This window comes from Salvia splendens, chromosome 15 (genome assembly GCF_004379255.2).
Source record: "Salvia splendens isolate huo1 chromosome 15, SspV2, whole genome shotgun sequence".
Classification (NCBI taxonomy): Eukaryota; Viridiplantae; Streptophyta; class Magnoliopsida; order Lamiales; family Lamiaceae; genus Salvia; species Salvia splendens.
The window spans coordinates 10985065-11010674 of NC_056046.1; the positions used below are offsets into that span (position 1 = coordinate 10985065).

Sequence of the window (25610 nt, forward strand, 5' to 3'; positions counted from 1 at the left end):
AGACACATTTGGTAGTAATAATAGCATATAATGAGACTTAATTGAGATACTACAGTCGAAGTACTATAAAACTATAAGTTGTGCATATTTAATTATTTTAGCTTGAAAAATAAAGCCCACTATTGGATATTGGGCTCATAGGGCTTTATGATGCACTCAAATTCTGGCTCTGATTAAGAATTGATATTTCTATTTGTGAAGTTGATTAAAATCCAATGATTGAGATATAATCAATGATACTTAATATCGAAATAATTATCTGAGTCCAAATTTGCGTTTTCAATTTTCAAGTATCCATAAACAAATTAATTTAAAGTGTATCCATAAAAAAGTACTTACAACCAGTGATATAATTAAATTGAATACATAAAAATTGAAAAGTTCGAAAAGAATAAAACTTTTAAAAACTTGTTTTATTATTATAAATTAAAACAGAAACATTATTAGTCACAGTTTAATCATGTTAACTTTTAACAGACAAATATTGCCTATGAATATGATATACTTGGAGTATTTTTTAGAGGGCTTATTATAGTGTAGTTGAATAGTACTCCGTAAAAGAGAAATTAGTAAGTCCCAGAGTGATTCCCTAAACAAATGGTGGATTAAGTGGTGTCAGGACGGAAACCACTAATGTTAATTGTGGTGATTAATAAATCTAGCTAGTTTTTTTTTTTTTTTGAGGCCATTGATTTAAAATGACATGGATCATCATCTATTTCAGTAATCCTTAACTGTATATAAAGATATTGAACCACAGATAATTTGCATCTTTTCCATTAAAATCTGAATAATCATGGATTATTCTAAGCCTACAGATGATGGTCAGAAACAAGCAGAAGCACCACCTCCTGTAGGCCCTCATGACGTGCACCCTGTACCGCCGACCTCCCTGCACGTTCAGGGAGCCGACCCTCCCGCCCGATGGACCACCGGCCTTTTTGACTGTTTTGAAGATGTCCAAAATAGTATATACCTTCACATTCTAATGCTATTTTAATTAAGTAATTTTGTAATACTATTTGATTATATGACATTTCGTTTTTGTACAGGTATCATAACATGTTTCTGCCCCTGCATAACATTTGGACAGGTTGCGGAGGTTGTTGATAGAGGCTCAGTTTGTAAGTGGATCTTTTCTTCTTTATGCATTGTTCAAAAAATCTTGCAATACACACTAGAAGTGAAATTAATCAATTATAGTACTATCGTGTTATTCAATTAACCATCTTAGTTAAATAGAAAATGTGGTGTGAAATTTGTAGCATGCGGAGCGAGTGGTGCATTGTACACGCTGATAGCTGTGGTGACGGGATGGCCGTGCTTGTACTCGTGCTTCTACCGAACAAAGATGAGGCGCCAATATGCGCTGCCTGAAATCCCGTGCCCCGATATCCTCGTCCACTGCTGCTGCGAGCCGTGCGCTCTTGCTCAAGAGTACCGCGAGCTCAAAAACCGTGGATTCGACATGACTCTCGGTATATTTATTCTTCGTAGTAGTATAATTTAATTTCTACACCTCTCAATTTATAATTATTTAATTTAATTAAAAAAACAACAACTCTATATGTAGGATGGGACGGCAATGCTGATAAGCAGAACAAAGGTTTCACAACGGCCCCGGTTGTTGAAGGAGGGATGAACAGATGAGTTGTACATTTATATACATATATAGTCCATTTATTTAATTAAATAATTGCCCACCACATTAGGCTCTTTTTGGTCTTGCGAAGGTAGGTTGTATTTTTGTGGAAAACATAACTTCTTTTTCTCATTCTTTGTAGTAGAATTTAGCGATGTACAAGACGAATCCATGAAAATAAATTCATTCGATTTGTATCATTATTTAGTACTCCGTATTTTCTTTTATTTGATTATAAGTTGTGCTTGTTTGCAGTTTGTATGTATAGATCAACAAATCGCACTAGATCGATTTCATGTATCAATAACTCAGTTTTTACTTTCCTTTGAGTTGGATGAGCTGGATCGAAATAATTTACTATTTACACATAACGCCTCTTGACTATTAGAGATAATACTCCCTCCGTCCCCAATATGTGTCCCACTTTGATCCAGTGCAGATTTTAAAAAATTGAATGAAAAGTGGTTTAAAAAAGTTAATAGAATGTGAATCATATTTTTATGTATTAGTATTAGTTTAATAGAGTGATAATGAGTTAGAGAAATCTAGGATGTACTACTAAAAATGAGTAAAATGAAATAAGACAATTAATATAGAACATACCAAAATAGAAAATTAGAACCCATAATTGACCGAAAAAATGTGAATTCAGAGAATTTGAGAGCGGAGTAAGAAGGTCCGATGATATGGATGTGATATAATATCATAATATTGTGAGGCCAAGAGAGCAAGGCGTTGGTTGCATCACACGACATTGACTAGTTTTTTGTCTGCAAGTTGACTGAGAAGTTCTTTTGGTCATCGCTTATTTTATTTATATCTCCAATTTGGTTTGCATTTGCAGTAGTGAATCATGGTCTCCGCCAACTCCAACTCCAGGCCATCTCAGCCGCATGGTTATGCCACTGCTGCGACTGGGATCCCGATCAACTCCACCCCGCCATTTCACCCTGAGAAGCCGGAGCCAAGACCCCCGAACCCTCAGAGACAGAGTAAGGTCGCCTGGTCCACCGGCCTCTGCGGTTGTTATTCCGATTGTGACAGCTGTGAGTTTCTTTTCTTAATTAATCCACACCCTCTCTTACTACTTCACAATACCTTACTCAACGCTTCATAAATAATCAGGTTGCTTGACGTGCTGCTGTCCATGCATTACGTTTGGCCGGATTTCTGAGATCGTCGACCGAGGATCCAGCTGTAAGTATACTCTACATATCTAATTTTCACCTCTCTTTTTCAATACGTTTCACACTTTGACGAAACATGGATTTTAAGAAATGTATGTTGAAAAAGTTAGAGGAATGTGAATCCTACTTTATACATTAGTATTATAATAAAATGAGTTACCAGAATGTGGGGTCCACTCCCACAAAATAATACAATAAAAAATAAAGTGGGATAAATAACAAGGGGCGATGGAGTATTCAATTATACTACTACAAATTTTCATAATCAAGTTATTTAGTTATGATAGAATTTGGAAAGAATGATTCGTGGGAGTAGACTTTTAAACCTACTCACAAAAGGATATTATTAGTAAAACCCTTATGTCAATGTCCATCTACATCAATGAGCTATTGGCCATGCATTAAGTTTGTCTTTTGATGCTGATATTTATAATATTTGTGGTGACTTTAATAGTTTTTATTAGTATAGTGGTATGATTGAGTTGAATGAGTAATGAATTATTGGGATGATCGGTGCAGCTTGTTGTCTGAATGGAACACGCTACACATTGCTATCGTTTGTGGCGTTGTCGTGCTTCTATTCGTGTTGCTACCGCTCCAAAATGAGGCAGCAATACTTGCTCCAAGAATCTCCCTGCTGCGACTGCTGCGTCCATTTCTTCTGCCAGACTTGTGCTCTCTGTCAAGAGTATCGCGAGCTTAAGAATCGTGGATTTGACATGACCATCAGTATGTTATTTCTATTTTTGATCACAACACTACAGATTAACCAATATTCTACAGTTTTTTTCATAGTGAAATTAGTACTAATAGAAAGTGTGAAAATATAGTACCTAGAATAGTGATGTGGTAAATTTGTTGCAGGATGGCATGGAAATATGCAGAGACAGAATCGGGGGATAGCCATACCTCCAGTCGTTCAAGGAGGAATGACCAGATAATTTTGTTTCTGCAAATCTCCATCTATATATATACACACTATAATGTTTTCAATTCCATGCAAATATCGTGTGTTTATTTTTCTACTGTAAACCAATAATTCAATTTTGTTGCACTTATAATTATTCAGTCGGACTTATCAATAATTATTGTTATGGTTTACACAAACCTAGAAGCTAGACCTGTCTAGTTTAATTTTTAAAAATTATACACAACTATTTTCACGTTAACTACTTTTCTGGCAGAACTTTTTAAACAATTTGTACACATATTAGAGGGCTATGACTATGAGACTCGTCAAAGTAATTTAAAAAGTTGTTAAAATTAACAAGGTTTGCATAATTCTAATCTTAACCGAAAATTTCAAAACAGGAGTGGCAAAACAAGGTATTTGGCTCACATCAACACTAGTGTATAGACTAGGGGGTGTTCGATTTGCAAGATTGTATCCGGGATTAAATTTGTAGTGTGTTTGGTTCATAAGATTAAACCCCACAACTCAATCCTAGATTGTATTTTGTTGGGATAATTTAGTTTGTTCACAAAAGATGTCACATTTCCTCTCACATCAACTATAAAATTATATTTTTCTCTCACCACTTAACACACAAAACAACATCTCATAAAATCTCGTGTCATCTCCCAAGTGTGTCATTTTCTTTGGGACGGAGGGAGTACTAAATTGTTGTTTGAAAATATTGATAGAATATAAATCATATTTTTATATTATTATTTTTATAACAAAATATGAGTGATAATTAATCAATGGAAAGTAAGCTCTATAATGGAAAATGATAAAAATGAATGGACGAAAATTGAAGATTGTGACACATGAATGGGGGTAGAGATGCCCACGGTTCGAAAACCGCCGGTTCCGGTTTTGGCGGAAGCGGAACCGGAACCGGACCGTGAGGCTATTTCACGGTTCCGGTTCCGGTTCGAAAACCGGGCGGTTCCGGTTCCGGTTCGGAACCGCCGGTTTTCCGGCGGTTTTGGCGGTTCCGGTTTTTGAACCGGCGGTTTCGCCGGTTCAATTATTTTTTTATTTTTTTTTTTAAATTTGAAATTTGGCTTTATACAACAAATCGGAACAAGACAATGCATAATTCAAGCACAAATAAGACGAATAAGGAGAAAATGAAATAAATTTTATTGATTTTGAGTTGTAACGGACAACGATACATTACAATTTACAATACATAAGTATACAATACAACAACATACAACAATGTAATATAATTTACAAGTGTCGTCGGGCGTCGGCTCGTCGCCTCGTCCACAATTTTAAGTTGGAAAAAGGAAAAATTGAAATGAAATGAAATGGGGGGGAAAAAGGAAAAATTGAAATGGGGGGGAAAAAGGAAAAATTGAAAAGGGCTTGAGATCAACTTAAACTTTCAAAGTTAAACTTTTCAAATTTAAGTTGAGTTGCCTACGTATCCACAATTTTATTGAGGAATCAAAGCCCACGTAGTTCTCTTACCTTGGGATCAACCCTTTTTTCTTGCAAAATGTTGCCCATTTTCTAAGCAAACACATATCAACACGCTATATACACATTGCTGCATTTCTATATACACATATCAATGCATCTCGAACACACATAGTCAGAATATTATTCAAGCATCTAGCATGGAAAAAATTAGTACTAATAGATAGTTTGTTCTGATTTTTTCCATGCTAGATGCTTGAATAATGTTCTGACTATGTGTGTTCGAGATGCATTGATTGCTTTGGAAGATCAAATTGCCCCTATTAGAAATGCAGCAATGTGTATATAGCGTGTTGATATGTGTTTGCTTAGAAAATGGGCAACATTTTGCAAGAAAAAAAGGTTGATTCCAAGGTAAGATTTCATAGATCATTCAGGATGCGGCTAAGTTGTACTTGAAGATCATTAAAATATATTCCGCATTTGATATTTATCAAATGGGGAATATATTTTAATGATCTTCAAGTACAACATAGCCGCATCCTGAATGATCTATGAAATAGGGGGGAAAAAAAAATTGAAAAGGGCTTGAGCTCAACTTAAACTTTCGAAGTTAAACTTTTCAAATTTAAGTTGAGGTGCCTACGTATCCACAATTTTATTGAGGAATCAAAGCCCACGTAGTTCTCTTACCTTGCTTACCTTTTTGGTCGGCAGTGCTCGCCGTTCACCGCCCCCGTCGACTCATTGCTAATGTTGAGTGCTATCGCTTCTGACCTCGTCATCGCCATCGGAAGAAAATTCTTCACCATCACTCTCCACACGGAAGTCGAAATCCGGCTCTTGTGCTCTCATGTCCGCCTTTGCCCAATCGTCAAGTAACATAGTGGCTTCCATGTTCTTGGCGGAGAGATTGCTCCTTTTGTCGTCTAGGACACAACCGCCGACACTAAAAGCTTGTTCAACGGCGACGGTGGAAGCGGGAACGGCGAATATCTCCTTAGCCATGATGGAGAGTATCGGAAACTCTTTGTCAAGTGTTCCCCACCAATTAAGGACGCCAATTTGTTGAGTAGGAGGACCTGCATCTTGAAAAATAGAGCGCGATTCCAAATATATATCTAATTCACTAGTCGCTCTAGTCCTATTGGTTGTAGTACCGTATAGATCTTGCAATTGTGATACTACGTCGGGATCGATCATGACATTGGAAAAATCCCCTCCACCAAAATCAAATGTAGAAGGACTAGGAGGAGCACGTACCTGGTGAGCGGTGTTATACCGCATTTCATATTCCGCGTATAAAAAAAAAAAAAAATTTGAATTTTCACAAAACCGGCGGTTTTGGCGGAAAACCGCCGGAACCGGCGGAACCGCCGGTTTCCGGGCCAAAACCGCCGGTTTCCGAAATAAAACCGCCGGTTCGGTCAACGAACCGTCTGCAAAAGCTGCTCCATTGTCGCCTCGTGCTCCGCGCCGCCTCGAAAGCCACTAAACCGGCGGTTAACCGCCGGTTTTTCCAGTTAACCGCCGGTTAACCGCCGAAAAACCGGCGGTTTCGACCGGTTTTGAAGATCACCACCGGCCCCCATCCCCCTGCCTCGATTTAAGCGCCGGAACCGGCGGTTCCACGGTTAACCGCCGGTTCCGAACCGTCCCGAACCGCCGGTTCGGTGACGGTTCCGGTTCGAAATATCTTGAACCTGAACCGGACCGCGAACCGAATTGCGACGGTTCCGGTTCGGGAATATTGCGCCGGTTCCGGTTCCGGTTCCGGAACCGCCGGTTCCGGTTCGGCGGTTAACCGCCGGAACCGGAACCGGTGGGCATGTCTAAATGGGGGACGAGGTATGAGGGAGTAACCTTAATTCCCAGAATTTGAGGGCAGAGTAAGAAGGTCTCATGATAATGTGATATGGATGTGCCATAATATCATAATATTGTGAGGCCAACAGAGCAAGGCGTTGGTTGCAGCATGCAACATTGACTACAAGTTGACTGAGTAGTTCTTTTGGTCGTCGCTTATTTTATTTATATCTGTGTCATACATCTCCAATTTGGTTTGCATTTGCAGCTGTGAATCATGGTTTCCGCCAACTCCAACTCCAGGGCATCTCAGCCGTGTGGTTACGCCACTGCGACTGAGGTCCCGATGAACACTGAGAATCCGGAGCCAAGAGCTCAGAGTAAGGTCCCCTGGTCCACCGGCCTCTACGGTTGTTTTTCCGATTGCGACAGCTGTGAGTTTCTTTTCTGATTTAATCCACACCCTCTCTTACTTCACAATTCCTTACTCAATGGATTGTTTGGTTGGTGTGTTCATAAATAATCAGGTTGCTTGACGCTCTGGTGCCCTTGCATTACGTTTGGCCGGATTTCTGAGATCGTCGACCGATGATCCATTAGTAAGTATACTAGACATATCTAATTTTCACCTCGTTTTTCTGTCACACTTTGACAAGACATGAATTTTAAGAAAAGTCGGTTGAAAAAAGTTAGTGGAACATGATCCTACTTTTATATATTATTAGTATTATAATAAAATGAGTTAGTTACCATAATGTTAGGTCCACTACCAAAAATAGTTCATTAAAAAATAAAGTGGGATAATTAATAAGGGACGCACTCAAATGGAAAATTGGAACACATTATAGTAAAAATTTTCATAATCAAGTTATGTAGTTATGATAGAATTTGGAAAGAATGATTTGTGGGAGAGGACGACCTAACTACTAACTCTCGATTATGTCAATGTCCATCTACATCAACGCGCTGTTGCCCATGCATTAAGTTTGTCTTTTGATGCTGATATTTTAAATATTTGTGGTGACTTTGATAGTTTTTATTAGTATAGTGGTACGATTGAGTTGAATGAGTAATGAATTAATGGGATGATCGATGCAGCTTGTTGTCAGAATGGAACAAAGTGCATATTGATAACGTGTATGACGGGTGCTTGTATTCACCGATCCAAAATGAGGCAGCGATACTCGCTCCAAGGAACTCTCTGGTGCGACTTCTTCGCCCATGCTTCTGCCAGTGTTGTGCTCTCTGTCAAGAGTATCACGAGCTTAAGAATCATGGACTCGACATGACCATCAGTATGTTATTTCTATTTATTCCCAAATGCCAACACTACAAACTACTCACTATATAGCGTTTTCTTCGCTTATTCATAGCAATAATAGAAGCTGTGAAAATATATAGTAACTAGAATAGTTTTGATGTGGTTAATTTGTTGCAGGATGGCATGGAAATATGGAACAGAATCGGGGGATTGACACGCCTCCAGTCGTTCAAGGAGGAATAATGACCAGATACTTATATTCCATGCAAATCTCTATCTATATATATATATGTACTATAAGGATGCTTTCAATTCCATGCAAATCTCGTGTGTTTATTTTTGTAATATAAACCAATAATTCGGCTTGTTGAACTTATAATTATTCAGTGGGACTGATCGATAATTATTGTTATTGTGTACACAAACCTCTACAATTGTCTAGTTTATTTTTCAAAAATTATATAGAACTATTTTCACGTTATCTACCAAATTGGATCTTTTCTAGCAGAACTTTTCTGACAATTGTACACATAGATTAGAGGGCTATGAGACTCATCAAAGTGATTTAAAAAGTTGTTAAACAAGGTTTGCATAATCATAATTTTACAACAAAAATATCTTATAAAAATATCTCATAACTTTAAAACGCATATAACTTTCTCGATTTAAATTATTTTTTTGCACAACATATATCAAATTAAAGATAATTTCATAAGGATTCTAACGAGATCTCACTTTCATATGTTCTGATGTCAAAATTTTCAAAAATTTTCATTTTTTTCGTACAACAACAAATGTCAACATAGTATATAAAATATGTCAATATAATACATGTAGAATGACATTCTTAAAGCAATGTGTTGACATAAACAATGTGTTGACATTCTCAAAGCATAGTGTTGATATTTTCAAAATACTATATTGACATTTTCATCCAAAACCCTAATTTGGTAACTTTTTTTTATCTTTTTCAATTTAATTAATAAAAACAAAAATTACACGTGACAAATTTTAAACAACTAGATTTCCAAAATCATATGGTCTTAAATTAGTTGTAGTTATTAACTAGAGAGTGAGTTAGCAATTGATCACTCCCCTTGATAGATATAACAATATATTTTACCAAAAACCAACGAACACCAAACTGATAATTACAGCAACACCAATATGGTGACCAGTCTTCATAAAAAATACTCCACTCTACTAAGTCCTTTTTTGTTTTCCAATAATACCCACGCCAATTCCAACAACATTGTCAAACCATAAAAATTTTATTTTCAAAACACACTTCCTAAAAAGAACCAAAATTACTATACACCCATATTCAGTCATTGTAATCGAGGTTCTTGTTTGCTGGCACTTTGCAGAAACCGAATTCCTTCTCACATCTTTTTCTTACAAAAAACAAACACTTTTTTCAAATAGTAGTGTATCTTTTCTCTTTCTTGGACACTACCAAATTACCAATCAATCAACCAACACCCTCTCTCTCTCTCTCTCTCTCTCTCTCTCTCTCTCTCTCAAAGCTTTGACTGACTACATGATTGAAGAAAGTAGATGAAAATACCATCATCATCAAGTTGAAAATGGAGATGCAGGGAGCAGAAGAAGAACTGGAGAGAAGAAGCAAATTCTTGAACAGTTTGATACAGAAGAAAAAGAATGCAGCTGAGCAGGAACAGAATCATGATCGCATGAATGCAGTGGCGGATCCAGGAATTTATATTCGGGGGTGCGAGTCATATGATAAATCATTATATAACATACCAAAAATAAAAACTAATACTAAAAGCAATATATTTTGAAATATACAAATTTTAGAGTCATACATTTCAAAAAATAAACTACATTATATCTAATTTATTTTTCGACGAGTCTTCATTTCTTCAAAACGATTCACTATATCATCATCGGATACTTGTAGAAACACATCTTTCTCAATGAAAGTGACCAAACAATCGTTCAAAGGTTGATCACCCATTCTATTTCTCAACTTATTCTTCACAAATGTCATTCCAGAAAACACCCTCTCTACACTTGCAGTGGCAACCGGAAGAATCAAAATCAACTTGATAAGCAAAACCACACGCGAATAAACCACATCTCTTTTTGTTTCAACAAGCTTCATCAAAAGAGAACTAATATCTCGCAAATTCTGAAAGTCTTCATCACTTCTCATATCTCCAATGAATATATCAAGTTGGCACTCAAGGTCCATCAAATCAATGTTTGAAAAATCGGAAGGATAAAAAGTGGCAAGTTTGAGTACCTTTTCCTTGTCAAAAGAAGAGAAGCCATCTTTAGGATTGAAGCAAGCCATACATCTGAGCAACTCCATATTAACTTCATCGAATCGATTATCAAGTTCTTGAAGTAAGAAGTCAATCACTTTGATAAACACATCAACACGAAAATGATGAAGATATGAAACTTGTTGAACAAAACGTTTTGATCTTCCATGAGGGCTATAGTGAGCTTTCATATCTGGAACAACAATGCCATGTTTATTGCAAATTGAGATTACCTTGTTCAAGTGAATCTCCCATCCATCCTCCCTCATTTTCTGTAGTTGATCCTTGGTTAAAGTGACAAGCCTCATAGCATTAATGATGTCTTGATCTCTTCTTTGCAAAGCAAGACACAAATTGTTAGTGTACCCAAATATAGTAGTCATTAGTTGTGCCATAAACACGAAATCAAATGACTCTAGTAAGTACAAAATGCCTTGAGCTTTTCCCTTATCATCGAAAACGGAATCTTTCTTTCCAATCATCGTAAGAACTTCAAAAATTGTAGAAAATAAGTCCATGATATTCAAAAGAGTCTTGTAGTGAGAACTCCAACGAGTGTCTCCAGGCCTCTTCAAACTAAGTTCTTGATTCAACCCCGATCCCGATTCAAGTTCACCAATTTCCAAGGCTTGAGCAACTTTTTGTGCTTGAACTTCGCGAAGCAATTCATTTCTCTTACAAGAAACTCCAATTACATTCAACAAAATACCAACAGTTTCAAAAAGCCAACTACAATCATCGTTCTTTTTTGAAATGGCTACCAATGTTAGTTGAAGCTGGTGGGCAAAGCAATGTACGTAGTAAGCGCTTGGAGTATCTTTCATGATCAAAGTCTTGAGTCCATGTATCTCACCCTTCATGTTACTAGCCCCATCATATCCTTGCCCTCGAATCTTGGATGGGCTTAATGAATGTTCAACAAGTAAAGTCATAATTGCACTTCTAAGAGACAAAGATGTAGTATCACCAACATGCACAAGACCAATGAATCGTTCAACTACCTTTCCCCTTTTCTTTTCAACATAGCGCAAACAAAGAGCCAGTTGTTCCTTTTGGGACACATCACTAGATTCATCAGCTAATATAGCAAAGTAGTCATCACCAAGATCATCCACAATTCTCTTCATTGTTTCTTTAGCACAACAATTGATGATGTCTTTTTGAATAGTTGGAGATGTCAATTGACAATTTCCAGGGGCATTTTCCAAAGTCACTTTTGAAATAACTTCATTATGTGCCTTCAACCATTTTAAAAGTTCAAGAAAATTTCCCCTATTAAGGGAATCTTCACCTTCCCTGTGACCACGAAATGCCATGCCTTGTCCCAATAGGTAACGTAAACAAGAAATTGAAGCCTTCAAGCGAACATTATATTCGTTGTTAATCACATCACTAACATTATCTAAAGAAACCAAAATCGATTTCTTTTTGCCATCCCTCAAGTTCACATATTTCTCATAAGCAATATTATGAGCACTTCTAACTCCACCAATATGTTTTATAAATCGGTCCGGCTTATTCCACGACTTAAATCCTTTATTCACAAATGCATCACCCCCCGCATGTCCAACTTCATTCTTGAACAAGTAGCATACAAAACAAAATGCAGCATCTTCATCCATACTATATTCAAGCCAATCCCATTTATCAAACCATGAAACCATAAACCGACGACGCGAACCTCCAACTTCTTTTTGAGGAAAAGAAAAAGTTCTTGGCTGACAAGGTTTTCTAAGAATATACGCCCTCCTAATTGTATCTCGCTCATTTGGAGGATATTTCATTATATCGGTTCTTCTAATAGGATCATGATGAAGTTTTTCGATATCATAAATCAATTCTTCCTCATGTAATGGCACACTAGCATCTGAAGGAGATACAATACCAATTGAATTTGAAGCCGGAGAGCTTGAAGGTGGAGAGCTTGAAGGTGGAGTGCTTGAAGCCGGAGAGCTTGAAGGTAGAGAGCTTGAAGCCGGAGAGCTTGAACTATCATGAGTTTTTCTCCTTTTGGACATAAATTGTCGAAGATCGGATTGTTTTCTCATCACTTTTTATTTTATTTCCTGCACACGATTTCATTACAATAATTACTAAAATGTTCAAGAAAGGTAATATAACAGTAATTAGCAACAAAAATCTTACATTGGATGAGTAATCAAGGAAACCCCAGTTCCAAATCCAATCTTGGAATAAATTTCCACACAAAACGAATAAATTTTACTTTCTCAAGAACTCAGAGGCTGTTCAAGTTGTGTTCTGGTAATGATATGAGGAGCATCTTGTTAAAATAAAAGAATAATAATTTTCATTTATTATAAGGTTTTGGTATTTAAATGATCGAGGAGCAGAGCATGTGATATTTACTGAGGCAGCAGGGCAGCCACAATAACTCAAACAACACCAGAAAACGAAATCAATTCGATAACTACATTACACAAAAATTCGAGCGTTAATTTGAGGAAAACAACTAACCTGATGGCTGATGATCAACCAGTGGCGGTGGCAGACTGAGGCAGGCAGGGACGGTACAATGAATTGAAAGTGGAAAATTTGAAGGCCCAATTTGGGAAGTTTTTTGGGCATATAAATCTTTAAAGGCCCACTTATAAATTTTATTTGTACAGGAGTAGCCCAATAGCAATAGGGGACAGTATACCTATATTATTAATATAATACTACTAAAAATTTTTTTTTTTTGGGGGTACACTCGTACCCCCTTTGTCCCAGCTCCCTCCGCCAGTGCATGAATGTCCGTGTGAGAGCCTCGGATATGCCTCTGCCTCTGCAGAATCACGCCTTCAAAACTGCAAGAGACATTATAGATTCCATGGCTTCTCTCAAGCTCGACAGCAAACGCCTCGCTCTTTCCCTCAAAAAGGTCCCTTTTCTTTTTCTTTTTTTATCAGTTTCTTGCTTGCTCACTTGCAATTAGTGTTTTTTTAACTTATCTTGTATTTGCAACTTTTTCCCATATAAAAAGATTGAATTTTTAGCAAAGGGTTCATCTGTTTTTGTGAAATGCGGAATGGTTTTCATGGGCTTGTGAAGGCTCGTTAATTCGTTTTATACCTACTATTGGCGTATGATAATGTGTAGTGTTGATTCATTGATTGCTGAAAGAACTAACCATTTTTTCTGTTCACCATTCGTTTAGCTAGTTACCAGTATGGTGTTATTTTGTGGATGTTGGTTGTGCAGAGTTCTAGGAAAAGCTTTGAAAAGTTGAAAACATTACCTCAGTTGCAGTAAAAGTTCATTTTTTTGAGAAGGTGCACTAAAAAATGTTTTGACTCCTCTTTTTTATCCACAGAAGACCAACTTTCTTGAACGCAGCGTGTGCAAGCTTTTACTTTTACTTAGTTCAAAGTTGAATAATAGTACCAGTAAAAACTTAGAAGTGTGTAGATGGTAATGCTATTTGAGATGTGTATGATGAATTACTATCAGCTCATAATTCAGTATAAAGTTTGACAATGATCATTGTGTTACATGAAGAATATATATTTCTTTTGCACCATTTGGAGTACTTGTTTCTGATAATCATACTACTTTGTTTGATTCATATGTGTATTGATTATGTGTACAAACTTCGTTTGGCGATCATGATACATGAAGATATGAGGAGCATTTATGGTATTTGCAGGAGTTCGACTCAACATATGGTCCGGCGTGGCATTGCATTGTTGGAACCAGCTTTGGCTCATATGTGACACATTCCCTTGGGGGGTTCTTGTATTTCTCCATTGATAAAGTGTATGTTCTTCTCTTCAAGACTGCCGTGGACCCTTTGGAACAATGATCTACCGTTTCTTGTGTTTAATCCATGTTTTAAGTGGTAAGAAAATGTAGTTGGATTGAGGGGGATATGTTCAGAAAAAAGGGACAAACGTACATGGTTTTGGTTGTATGTAGTGGTGATGGTTTGAGGAAGTTGATTGTAGATTTAAGCAGTTGCATTGGGTTTCTATTTCCGTATGTTATCATTCAACATAGATACAAAAGAGCATTGGATTTTTCTGTGCTATTTGTCACTCTAAATTCAATTCAGAAACACAAAAAGCCCAAATCATGAATCATTGAGAAATTGATGTTTTGTTACACAAATGAATGAATCAATACTTTTCTACTACCCCAGTTATGTTACACAAGGAAATTCTCACCCCTAACTCTTCTGGAGAGAACAAAATTGGGTGTGCTGGACTTGTGTTAGGGTTTCAAGCACGACTTAGTCGGAGACATGAATGCGGATATATATCATTACAAATATGCAGCAGTCCATAACACGAAACCAAGTAGTAGTACTAGAGAGTGCCCGTAAAAATCTTTTCTGCACAGAGAACGCGAATGACCACCAGAAACTGTAGAATTAGTTGATGGAGCAACGGCTGTTGTGTTTGTGAAGGTGCCATTTCTTCCAGCACTGATGCAGAGAAAAATTTGTAAGATAAACTTGAAAGCAGCAATAACCTTAATATGTTGCATTGAACAAGATAGAGGTCAACAAATGGTTTACTCCACATGTATATTAATTGTATCAACAAGCAAATAAATTAGTACCTTCCAGAAAAAATGCAAGAAGCATGACCTGCAGTATGACAAAGCAACCTCTTGTGAGATACTCAAATCATAGATAATTAGTTGCATAAATTTTGCCATGATCAAATTTAGCTGGAAAATCCCAATATAAGAATAGGAAAGTGCTTTCGCGGACTTACTAGGGTCTGTTGTGGTGATGGTAGCAACACCATTAAAGTTACAGGTTCCCTCACCCATTGCCATCCGGTGATAGTACGCATCAAAAGCATATGAAGCATGGCTCGCAACAGTATCAGGTTCGTAGCATGGCTGCCCCTGCAATAAAGGAGAGCAATCCACTTTCCCCGGTCCACACGCCCAATCTAATGCTGCCTGTAACATCTTCTTGTCAGCGCCTTCCCTTGCAACACAATAAGTCTGATTAGTAGTATCGTTTGCCAACACTGTCCCTGAGCCGGTCAGGCGCAGTATATAAACCGGCATCCCATTGCCATCAAAGAGCCCCCAGTTCTTCTCTGAAACGGGTCCTGGCCTAAGATCCTCATTGTATAGTTCGTAAATATATGTACTAACAGCAATGCCAGGATGTTTTGGGGTCCCCGTGTTGTTGAGAATGTGCCTTATGAGGTTACTGTTGTATGTGTTGGCGTTGTCTAGGGTGGCATCCGGCTCTGATGAGTCACCCTTGGAAGGCCAACCTGACTCTGTCACCACGACAGGGATATTAGTGAAGTTCAGATACGATGTTGCAAAGTATGCTGCATCAACAACAGCATCAAATACATTGGTGTAGTGGAGGAGCGTATTGAGATCAACGGCTTCCTTGGTTGGAAGAAGAGGTCGGAAGAGAGCATAGTCCAATGAAATGGCACCACTGGCTTTCATGTAATCATAATAAGGATAAACGTTTAGCATAAGATAAGAGTCTGTAGATTGCAAAAACTTAAGCAACGGCACCATGACAGGTTCCCAAGTGCGATTGAAGAAAGCTTGAGAGGGCGGAAACGGGTCAAGGATTACGGAAGATGAATGTGGAGTGGAAACTTTTATGTGGGAGCCAAGATTAGAAGCCACGAGGGCAGAGTGAATAAAACTCATTGCAGAGACGAGAACTGGAGCAGCATTCGGAAGTGTGGTTAGAACTTCAGAGCCAACTGCTATCGCAGTTATGTTGGTGGCAGGGACGTAAGCAAGAACATTGCGAGAAACCCAATTAGCAGCAGTGGAATTAGACTGCCCAATGCCTAACAGTTGATCATTAGGCACGGATACGGTGACATGTATACCGGTATTAGCAAGAGCTAGTAGCATTGCTCTGTCAGCATCAAATAGCCTTACATGCTGGATTTGCTGAGATTTTAAAAGGGCCACCACTTGGGTCGGATCTGGCATGTCTGAGAGGGCGGTGCCAATGTTTACTCCAATGAAAGCAGCTGCGGGTGAGAAACCAACACATTAAGATGATTTCTGGTTGCCTTGTAGTGCCAAACAGACAAATCCACAGTTCTCCTAATATAGAGATATATTACCATTCTTATGATCTTTCCAAATTTTGTAGACAGGTTTGAATGTTCAATACCTACACTAAGTCATAGCTTGTGGAGGTAAGGAGCCTACCACATGATTGACTCTTACAGAAAGAACAACCAATGTATCAAGAAAGCTTAGGCAGATAAAAGCCATGAGGTAATAATCTATCTAAGAAACATTATTTACCAAAAGAATGTTGCAATTATTACCTAATAATGCACTAACTTAAAAACAAAATTTGAAAGCAGCTGACAGACAGTTGTGGAAAGCACTAGTTATTAGCCCATTTGATTAAACAAACTACAAAATATCAACTGATCCATAATCACATGGCTAACATGTCAGATTCCAAACTATTAAAATGGGACAGTCAACAATAAGTTGGGGAACAACATGAGTGTCCTGGCCCTCCCATTACTCAATGGGTCTCCTCAACCACACTTGCATTGTGCTATTCACACACAAGCACAGACATCAATGAGGGTATGTGTAGATATATATGGTGAAGAAAAAAACCCTGTACATATGGTGTGGGGTCAAGATTACCTCATAGAATCTTTGGTACTACAATTTGTGTCCAAAAGAAAAGCTACATGAGCTGGGTAGCAATATGCAGAAAACTTCCACTACGGACAGGAAAATATTTAATTAAGGATTTTCAGTTTACCATTCAAAAAACTTAATGGAAGAACTTGCACAAGCAGAAGTATTCATATTTCTTCCAAAAAAAACAATCTTTATCATATTTCTTCTAAAAAACCAATCTTTAAGTGCAGAACAAAATACCCCTAATCCAGACAGCAATAAATCATAAAACTTAATAACAGAGATCGAAATGCAACTAAATATGAGCTCAGTTAGAAATCCATAAGAAGAAGAAGAAGTAAAACAGAAATTTCAAATAAATGAGCTACCTTCTTCATCAGCGCAAGTTGCAGAAAAGGCCATGAGGAAAAGGGCAAGAAGAAATAACCCCATTTGGCGAAGCCTTTATGTTTCTTGAACTACAAAGCTCCAATCCAAAGAACCAAGTGCCCACGCTATTTGAGCAAAAAACCAAACAAAATAGGCGGATGAAGGGGGTTTGCAATTGCTACAACCTTGGAAGTGCTTGAGTGAGAAGAGAGAGGAAATAAGTGTGTGTGTGTGTGTGTGTGTGTGTGTGTGTGGAAGGGGCTGCTGTCTAGAGAGGAATCGTTTGTGTGTTTTCAGCTGTGTCGTATCACTTTACTGTACTTTGTCAGAAATCGACGGCCAATATTCAATTTCATTTTCTATACTTTTTTTTATATATGCTGCGGGCCGTTTGAACATTGATTGCCCTTTGCCCTTTGCCCATTTTAAAGTTCAAACACAAAATTTCCTTTTTGATATAGGAGTATTTTCTTTTTCTTTTAACATTAAATGGATTTATGTAGATTGAATTATAAAATTTAGTACATCGTGATCTAATGCAGTGATGTTTAAATCTATGAACTATTTTATTTTTCATAGAGTGAAATGCACCAAATGACCCTAACAAAAAAAATAGCACTAGAGGACCCTAACGTTAAATATAATCACGAATTAAGTTTTTTCGGACCAAAACACCCTCAGACCCTAAAAGGGCATTTTTGTCAATCCATTATATTGCTGACATGTGATTTCTGCCACATTTCTGTCAGCAACTTCTTATGTAATTTTCTAATAAGTTTTTTACTTCATACGTAATTAAAATTTTATCATTATTTACACTTTTTTATTTTTTATAATATACATATTTATCATTATCTGCATTAATTAATATGAACATAATAAAATGAGGTCATTTCTTCCTTATAAAACTCATTTTCTGGTATTTTTTCATGTTTTTATTTCCCGTAATTTATTTCATTTACATTGATTTATGGATCAATTTTATTTATTATGAAAATATCCTAATTTTGCAGTATTAATTTATAAATTTACATAGTCTTATTTCAAATACTATTATTAATTTATAAATCTTGAAGGATTAAATAGCTAATATCACATGCTTGAGTTTTTTCAAATATTAGTCACGTTTCAATTTTATCGCAAGAAACTATGCAAATTTATATCTAAAGATTGAATGTTCATATGATGTTAAAAATTTCAGTTTGAGCTAAATTAAAATTACATCAATAAAATATCAATCATAAAAACCGTCTTAAAGTAACAAATTAGTTCGATGATATATAATGAAATAATATTTTAAATGTCAATGTTTTCAATAAAATAATTATTGTATCATTAAATTAAATGTGAAATCTTTTTTATTCTGTATTATTGATTCGGATTTTATTGCATAAATAACTTCACTTTTCCATATTTTTATTTCTCAATGAATTTCCTACATGATATAACTAGAGGGACATAAGAGCATCCACAGTGGGGCGCCTTAAAGCCCGCCCTATGCACCGCCACGTCAGCATTTTATCCTCATGCCCTTCCACCTGCAGTGGGGCGCCCTAAGCATTTTCTTCTATTTGAATATTTAAATAACTACAAAAATTGAAAAAAACATGCATTTCATGTATATAATTAATACATTACAATACGAATTAAAAAAAAATGAAAACTCAGCGACGGCGGATACGGGCCCACACTTCTTCAATCATGTCGTTCATGAGTTGCGCATGGCCATGTTGGTTGCGCATTGAGGCATGTCTAGATAGAACCTCATTGAAACCCGTCGATAATCCTTGAGCGGGGGGCGGGGTCGCCGTGCTGGAGGAGCTAGATGCACCTTCGGCATCGGTCCAATCGGTGATGCTCCTACCTTCATGTTCGACTATCATGTTGTGCAAGATTATGCACGCATACATGACATCGGCGAGGACTTCCTTGAACCAGAGACGCCCCGGCCCTTTCACTATTGCCCACCGTGATTGGAGCACACCAAATGCCCGTTCCACATCCTTCTGCGCCGCCTCCTGCTTTTGCGCAAATATAACTCTCTTATCACCAATTGGGCAGCTGATCGTCTTCAGAAAAACAGGCCACATTGGGTATATGCCATTGGCCAAGTAGTACCCCATGTGGGATTGGCGCCTGTTGGCAGTGAACTCGATGGGCGGGCCGTTGCATTTCTCGGTGAAGAGGGTGGATGAGTTGAGGACGTTGATGTCGTTGTTCGACCCGGCTACACCGAAGTAAGCATGCCAGATCCAGCGACGGCTTCGAGGATCATCGTCGGGTGGCTGCCCTTGTATCCACTAGTGAATTGGCATCTCCACGCCGTTGAACAATTCTTCCACTCCCAGTGCATACAGTCGATGCTCCCTAGCATCCCAGGAAAGTCGTGCGCCGTCTCGTGCATTCTCATTAGGCCCTGGCAATCTACAGCAGTCGGCTTTCGCAAGTATGTGTCACTGTAGGCCTCCACAACTCCCCTACAAAATCTCTTCAGGCACTCGCGGCCTGTTGTATCCCTGACGTGGAGGTACTCGTCGAACATGTCAGCGCTGGTGCCATAGGCCAACTGACGGAGTGCAACTGTGCACTTCTGCATCGGCGTAAGTCCGGGTCTGCCGATGTCATCTTCCCGATACTGGAAGTATTCATCACTTGACTCCAACGTCTAGACAATGCTGAGAAAAAGGTAACGATGCATTCTAAACCGGCTGCGAAAAATAGTCGGGCCCCACCGTGGTTGCTCGGCAAAATAGTCTGCAAATAGACGTTCATGAGCTGCGGCGTGTTCGCGGAGGACAAACGTCCGACGTCGAATAGGCCTGGGGATCTGCTCTGCCCTGCCGCCGCCTCCTCGCATTGCATTATGGCTAAGCATTCCGCCATTGCGTCTTGCACGACTGCATTTAAGGCTCAAGTCAAGGTCGGACTACCGTCCTCCGAGGAACTCCGGTCATCGTCGTGGTTCATTTTGGTTTGTGAGAGATGGAGAAATGTGAGAGATGAGAGAAATGAGAGATGCAAGAAATGTTCGTATGAAAAATAGAATGACAATCGAGGTTTAAATAGACAAATTTGAAAAAAAAAAAACAAAAACGCGTTGCATCGTCCGCGTCATCGTCTGTGTCGCCCACAGTGGGAAAACGATGTCGCGGACGATGCCCTATCGTCCGCGCTTCATCCGCGGACTAAGCTTAGGGCGCAGACGACGCATCGTCCGTCGTCCGCGCACCCACAGTGGCGGACGAGGCGCGCTCGGGCACGCCATCGTCCGCCCCACTGTGGATGCCCTAAGAATTACTTTTTTACAAATATTGACAAAACTTTAATCACGTATGAAGTACTAGAAATTATTAGGAAATCACTTAAGAAGGTGATGACAGAAATGTGAAAAAATTCATATGTCAGCGAATTTAGGGATTGCCAAAAATGCCCTTCAAGCTATTTGGGTATTTTCGTCTGAAAAGTGGCTAAAAAACTTCATTCGTCATTATATTTAATGTTAGGCCCCTCTGATGCTTTTTTTGTTATGGGTCACTAACGTAACAAGTGCAAAAGTTAGGGTCATTTAGTGCGATTCACTCTTTTTTTATAATATGTGACTTTTTTTAAAATTATGAAAGGCTACTTTTAGGATTACTTGTAGAATCTTTAAGTACTAAATGTATAATATCAGTGTAGATTAAAGTTCCTTTTTAGTCTTAAATAAAAAAATTTGATAGCTTCGAGTACTTGACATTATGAATTTGTCCATTTTTACTCTTAAAGTGACGGTCAAAACAATTTTGACTTTGATTTGTAACTTAACAGCTGTTAATTAAACACTTAAAACACCATATCAAAGTTCGCTTCCTAAACATTTTAAATTCTGTGTTGGAAGGAAAGATCTCACCGTGGAAGGGAAGATTTCCCGTAGCTGATTTCCTGTGATCACAATTAACTAGAAATTGATATTTACCTTGTATAGAAGATTATGGAACAAGAAATCTATCTTACCTTATTTGTATTCTTGAAGGCCTATAAAGAGGCGTGTAAATCTTGTGATTATCAATGAGAAAGAGTGATATGAATTCCCCAAAACCCATTTCAACATGGCATCAGAGCCTTGTTTAAACAAGGGCTCAGAATTATTTTCATCATTGCCCAAACCTATCTCGGCCAAAATAAACAAGAACTAGTGAGCAAACAAAATTCAAATCAGTGTCCAAAATGTCAGACGACGAGAAGAAACCAACAACAGATTCGTCAGAATCATCAAGCAGCAAGATTCGAGCAAGTAAGAATGTAACCGTTGCATCCAAACTTAATGGAGGAAATTACCCACTGGAAACCGCATCTAGGTGGATTAAAAGGGAGGCGGCCCGACAGAGATTAGGGCCACCGGAATCCTCAAACCCTAGTACCCACGGCGGAACAGAATCGCAAGGAATCGGTCATGGACTTGCGACTCAGGGGCAACGCCAAGGTAACCGGAGCAGAACCTGGCGCCAAACCACCTCCGTTCACCACCCGGGGAGCGAACCGGTTGACAAAGCCAAGCTTTGGTGGGAAGAAAGGCAAACGGCAAAGGCCAAGATGGCCATTGGAGTTTCCGCCGGCAGTGAAGCGGCGAAAACTATATCAGGCAATCGAGAAGTGATAACCGGACGGGGAAAGCAAAAGGAGGAACCGGAAGCTTCTGGCATAGGCGGGAACGTCGGCGGGGTGGTCGGCGCTGGCAATTTCACCGGCAAGATGTGGAACCAAAATGGGGAAGGCGGCGCGAAGATTGACGGTGGTAAAGGCTTGGGGTGTATTAACCCTAACCCTAATTTTCATTTTACACCCCCACACCATAATTATTCACAACCCCCCCCCCCCAGAATTTTAGTAAATACCGGCATGCACCCCACCTATTGCATGATAGTCCCCAATTTCCTGATAAATTGCATAATGAACCCCAGCTTGTACATTATTGTGACAAACCCCCAGATTTTCGGCCAAATATGCAATTTAACCCTCTTCCACTGAAAAATCGTTTTGAGCCCTTGGACTATATTTCCGCTGCATTTACTGTTAAGAGAGATAATGGGGGTGAAAAACGGGGATGGATATTTGATTGTGGAACTACAGACACCATGACCCCAAATAAAAATGATTTTATTAGTTTTAGTGATATTACTAAAACCTATATACATACTGCTAGTGGTGAAATGATTAATGTGGCCGGGGCAGGCACTATTGAGATATCCCCAACCTTGAGGCTGTCAAACTGTCTTTATGTTCCAACTTTGTCCCAAAGATTGATGTCTATAAGCCATGTAACAAAGGAGTTTAACTGTACCTTACTGATGCATCCCGACTTCTGTATTTTACAGGATATTCGGACGAGGAAGATACTTGGGCGGGGCACTGAGAGCCAAGGACTCTACTACGTGGATGAGATAGCTCAACAAGGCAGTGTGATGCTGGCTCACGGGTCCATAGAACGAGAGATTTGGCTTTGGCACCAACGACTGGGACACCCTTCCCCTGGTTATTTTAGGTTACATTTTCCTAAACTCCCTATTCCAGAAGACTTTTCTTGTGAGACTTGTGTTTTGGCCAAGAGCCACAGACAATCATTTAAATCTACAAACACTCGTATGAATTCCATTTTTTCCCTTGTTCATGCTGATGTGTGGGGCCATGCACCTATTGTTGGGGGTAATGGGTTAAGATACTTTGTAATTTTTGTAGATGATTGCACTAGGATGACGTGGATATTTTTTTGAAACACAAGTCTGAGGTAATTGACAAGTTTATCCTTTTCTTTAATCTTATCCAAACCCAATTCCAGACCACGATAAAAAACCCTTCGATCCGACAATGGGAGGGAATTTGTGAACCAGAAAATGATAGACTTCTTTACCCAAAAGGGCCTGATACATCAAACCTCCTGCCCCCACACACCAGAACAAAATGGGGTAGCAGAACGAAAAAATAGAATCATCCTTGAAATTACCCGAGCCTTGATGTTAGAATCAAAAGTCCCGACTCACTTCTGGCCCGAAGCTGTTGCCACCTCTATTTACCTCATAAACCGACTCCCTACTAAAATCCTAAACAAAAAAACACCTCTCGATACCCTCTCCAAACTCACCAAAATACCCGAACATCTTAACCTTCAACCCAAAGTTTTTGGATGTACTGTATACGTCCATATCCCAAAGCATGAAAGAACTAAACTGTCACCTTGTGCTACCAAATGTGTGTTTGTGGGGTACGGGATTAACCAGAAAGGGTATAGATGCTATGACCCAACCACAAAAAGGGTAGTAACCACAATGAATTGTAACTTTTTGGAAACTGAGTTTTATTACCAAACCAACCTTAGTAGTCAGGGGAGAGTGAGTCATACAACACTTTGGACTACCTAAGTTGGTTTGTGCCTAGGCCAAGTCCCTCCAACAAGGACTCAACAGAAAAGGTTAGCACTGTCGCCGAGCATGTCTCAAACACTACGGAGTACTCTCAACCGCGCTCGAGTACCTCTCCTCAACTGGTATCCCATGCACCTAAGGTAATTCCCGATCACCTCAAGAAGATACTACTACTACTGACTCTATTGATGCAGAAATTACAGATGAGAGTACGACTCTAGATGAGAATACAGGTCGCTATATACTCCCACCACGAAGTAATCGTGGAATCCCTCCGAAGAGGTTCTCCCCAGAGAAGACATGCAGAAAAAGTCAATATGCGGTGGCAAACTTTGTGAAAGGAAACCTAGCTAAAATGGCTAGGGCATTCGAAGCTGCCCTCTATGAAGAAGAAGAAATTCCTTATACAGTAGAAGAGGCATGGAAATTTAAGCATTGGAGAGATGCTATGCTTGTAGAGATGGACGCTCTGTTGAAAAACAAGACTTGGGAAGTTAGTAAGCTACCCGAGGGAGCAACTACAGTGGGGCGTAGATGGGTGTTTACAATTAAAAGAAGGCCCGATGGATCCATTGACCGATACAAGGCGAGACTAGTTGCGAAGGGATATACACAAACTTATGATGTCGATTATGCGGAGACCTTTTCTCTTGTTGCCAAGATTAATACAGTGAGAGTGTTATTTTCAGTGGCGGCTAACCGAGACTGGCCTCTACATCAGTTTGACGTGATCAATGCTTTCCTATATGGAGAACTGACCAAACCCGTCTATATGGTTCCCCCACCTGGGTTTACTGGAGATTTTCAGAATGGAGACGTCTGCAAGCTCAAGAAGGCACTATATGGCCTCAAGCAGTCTCTCAGAGCATGGTTCGGGATATTCACCAAAGTAATGAAGAAGTAACTCAGACCACACCCTATTTCTCAAAAAAAGAAATGGTAAGATCACATGTCTTATTATTTATGTTGATGATATGATTATTACTGGCGATGATGAAGAAGAAATAGATCAGTTGAGGAAAAATCTGTCTAAGGAATTTGAGATGAAGGATCTTGGCCTCTTAAAGTACTTCTTGGGGATAGAGGTACTTAGGTCAAAACAGGAGATCTTTATCAATCAAAGGAAGTATATACTCGATATTCTAGCAGAAACAGGGATGATGGATTGCAAGCCAGCAGACACCCCAATGGTCCAGAATCATGGACTACAGATCTGGGAAGGAGCCAAACTTGTTGATCGAGGAAAATACCAACGGCTGGTCGGGAAACTTATCTACTTATCTCACACCAGGCCAGATCTTGCCTACGCCGTTGGAGTAGTAAGTCAATTCATGCATGCACCGCAAGAAGAACATTGGGAGGCGGTATTGAGAATTGTACGATACTTGAAGAGTACACCAGGACATGGGGTGCTGTTTAAGAAGCATGGACACTTAGAAATACATGGCTACACAGACACTGATGCAGATTGGGCAGGAAATCCTAATGATAGGAAGTCTACGGCGGGGTATTTTACCCTTGTAGGAGGAAATCTGGTGACATGGAGAAGTAAGAAACAGAAGGTAGTTGCGCTATCAAGTGCCGAGACAGAATTTCGAGGAATCAAGAGTGGATTGACAGAAATATTATGGCTCAGAAGACTCATGACAGAGCTTGATCTCAAGTCCACA

General features: G+C 38.9%; 6 protein-coding genes across 6 annotated transcripts; 4 read left to right on the forward strand and 2 right to left on the reverse strand.

The window, feature by feature from the left end:
* Nucleotides 1–796: 796 nt before the first annotated feature.
* On the forward strand, nt 797–2456 carry LOC121766688 (protein PLANT CADMIUM RESISTANCE 2-like). Its single transcript, XM_042162956.1, has 4 exons — nt 797–968; nt 1053–1124; nt 1266–1478; nt 1574–2456. The coding sequence occupies exons 1-4, from the start codon at nt 797–799 to the stop codon at nt 1648–1650; spliced, it is 534 nt and encodes a 177-aa protein (XP_042018890.1). The 3' UTR covers nt 1651–2456.
* A 19-nt stretch (nt 2457–2475) lies between these two features.
* LOC121769487 (protein PLANT CADMIUM RESISTANCE 1-like) lies at nt 2476–3914 on the forward strand. Its single transcript, XM_042166308.1, has 4 exons — nt 2476–2688; nt 2768–2839; nt 3349–3558; nt 3694–3914. The coding sequence occupies exons 1-4, from the start codon at nt 2496–2498 to the stop codon at nt 3768–3770; spliced, it is 552 nt and encodes a 183-aa protein (XP_042022242.1). The 5' UTR covers nt 2476–2495; the 3' UTR covers nt 3771–3914.
* Nucleotides 3915–7283: 3369 nt separating this feature from the next.
* LOC121766689 (protein PLANT CADMIUM RESISTANCE 7-like) lies at nt 7284–8686 on the forward strand. Its single transcript, XM_042162957.1, has 4 exons — nt 7284–7440; nt 7534–7594; nt 8105–8301; nt 8445–8686. The coding sequence occupies exons 1-4, from the start codon at nt 7284–7286 to the stop codon at nt 8615–8617; spliced, it is 588 nt and encodes a 195-aa protein (XP_042018891.1). The 3' UTR covers nt 8618–8686.
* Nucleotides 8687–10122: 1436 nt separating this feature from the next.
* LOC121766690 (zinc finger MYM-type protein 1-like) lies at nt 10123–12576 on the reverse strand. The gene has a single exon (XM_042162958.1). The coding sequence runs from the start codon at nt 12574–12576 to the stop codon at nt 10123–10125; it is 2454 nt and encodes an 817-aa protein (XP_042018892.1).
* A 696-nt stretch (nt 12577–13272) lies between these two features.
* LOC121766414 (dynein light chain 1, cytoplasmic-like) lies at nt 13273–14528 on the forward strand. The gene is made up of 2 exons (XM_042162707.1): nt 13273–13439; nt 14205–14528. The coding sequence occupies exons 1-2, from the start codon at nt 13305–13307 to the stop codon at nt 14358–14360; spliced, it is 291 nt and encodes a 96-aa protein (XP_042018641.1). The 5' UTR covers nt 13273–13304; the 3' UTR covers nt 14361–14528.
* Nucleotides 14529–14608: 80 nt separating this feature from the next.
* LOC121766413 (glucan endo-1,3-beta-glucosidase 3-like) lies at nt 14609–17872 on the reverse strand. Its single transcript, XM_042162706.1, has 4 exons — nt 17542–17872; nt 15277–16530; nt 15119–15146; nt 14609–14981 (listed from the first exon to the last, which is right to left on the reverse strand). Exons 1-4 carry the CDS (start codon nt 17603–17605, stop codon nt 14819–14821), a joined length of 1509 nt encoding a protein of 502 aa, XP_042018640.1. The 5' UTR covers nt 17606–17872; the 3' UTR covers nt 14609–14818.
* Between the last annotated feature and the right edge of the window lie 7738 nt (nt 17873–25610).

Coding starts and splice junctions, on each gene's coding strand:
- LOC121766689 (XM_042162957.1), top strand. CDS start 7,284: ATGGTTTCCGCCAACTCCAACTCCAGGGCATCTCAGCCGTGTGGTTAC. Junction 7,441..7,533: donor TTTTTCCGATTGCGACAGCT/GTGAGTTTCTTT, acceptor ATAAATAATCAG/GTTGCTTGACGCTCTGGTGC. Junction 7,595..8,104: donor ATTTCTGAGATCGTCGACCG/ATGATCCATTAG, acceptor TGATCGATGCAG/CTTGTTGTCAGAATGGAACA.
- LOC121766413 (XM_042162706.1), bottom strand. CDS start 17,605: ATGGGGTTATTTCTTCTTGCCCTTTTCCTCATGGCCTTTTCTGCAACT. Junction 16,531..17,541: donor AACTTGCGCTGATGAAGAAG/GTAGCTCATTTA, acceptor TCTCACCCGCAG/CTGCTTTCATTGGAGTAAAC. Junction 15,147..15,276: donor CATCACCACAACAGACCCTA/GTAAGTCCGCGA, acceptor GTCATACTGCAG/GTCATGCTTCTTGCATTTTT.
- LOC121766414 (XM_042162707.1), top strand. CDS start 13,305: ATGAATGTCCGTGTGAGAGCCTCGGATATGCCTCTGCCTCTGCAGAAT. Junction 13,440..14,204: donor TCGCTCTTTCCCTCAAAAAG/GTCCCTTTTCTT, acceptor TGGTATTTGCAG/GAGTTCGACTCAACATATGG.
- LOC121769487 (XM_042166308.1), top strand. CDS start 2,496: ATGGTCTCCGCCAACTCCAACTCCAGGCCATCTCAGCCGCATGGTTAT. Junction 2,689..2,767: donor TTATTCCGATTGTGACAGCT/GTGAGTTTCTTT, acceptor ATAAATAATCAG/GTTGCTTGACGTGCTGCTGT. Junction 3,559..3,693: donor TGGATTTGACATGACCATCA/GTATGTTATTTC, acceptor AATTTGTTGCAG/GATGGCATGGAAATATGCAG.
- LOC121766690 (XM_042162958.1), bottom strand. CDS start 12,576: ATGTCCAAAAGGAGAAAAACTCATGATAGTTCAAGCTCTCCGGCTTCA.
- LOC121766688 (XM_042162956.1), top strand. CDS start 797: ATGGATTATTCTAAGCCTACAGATGATGGTCAGAAACAAGCAGAAGCA. Junction 969..1,052: donor TTTTGAAGATGTCCAAAATA/GTATATACCTTC, acceptor GTTTTTGTACAG/GTATCATAACATGTTTCTGC. Junction 1,479..1,573: donor TGGATTCGACATGACTCTCG/GTATATTTATTC, acceptor CTCTATATGTAG/GATGGGACGGCAATGCTGAT.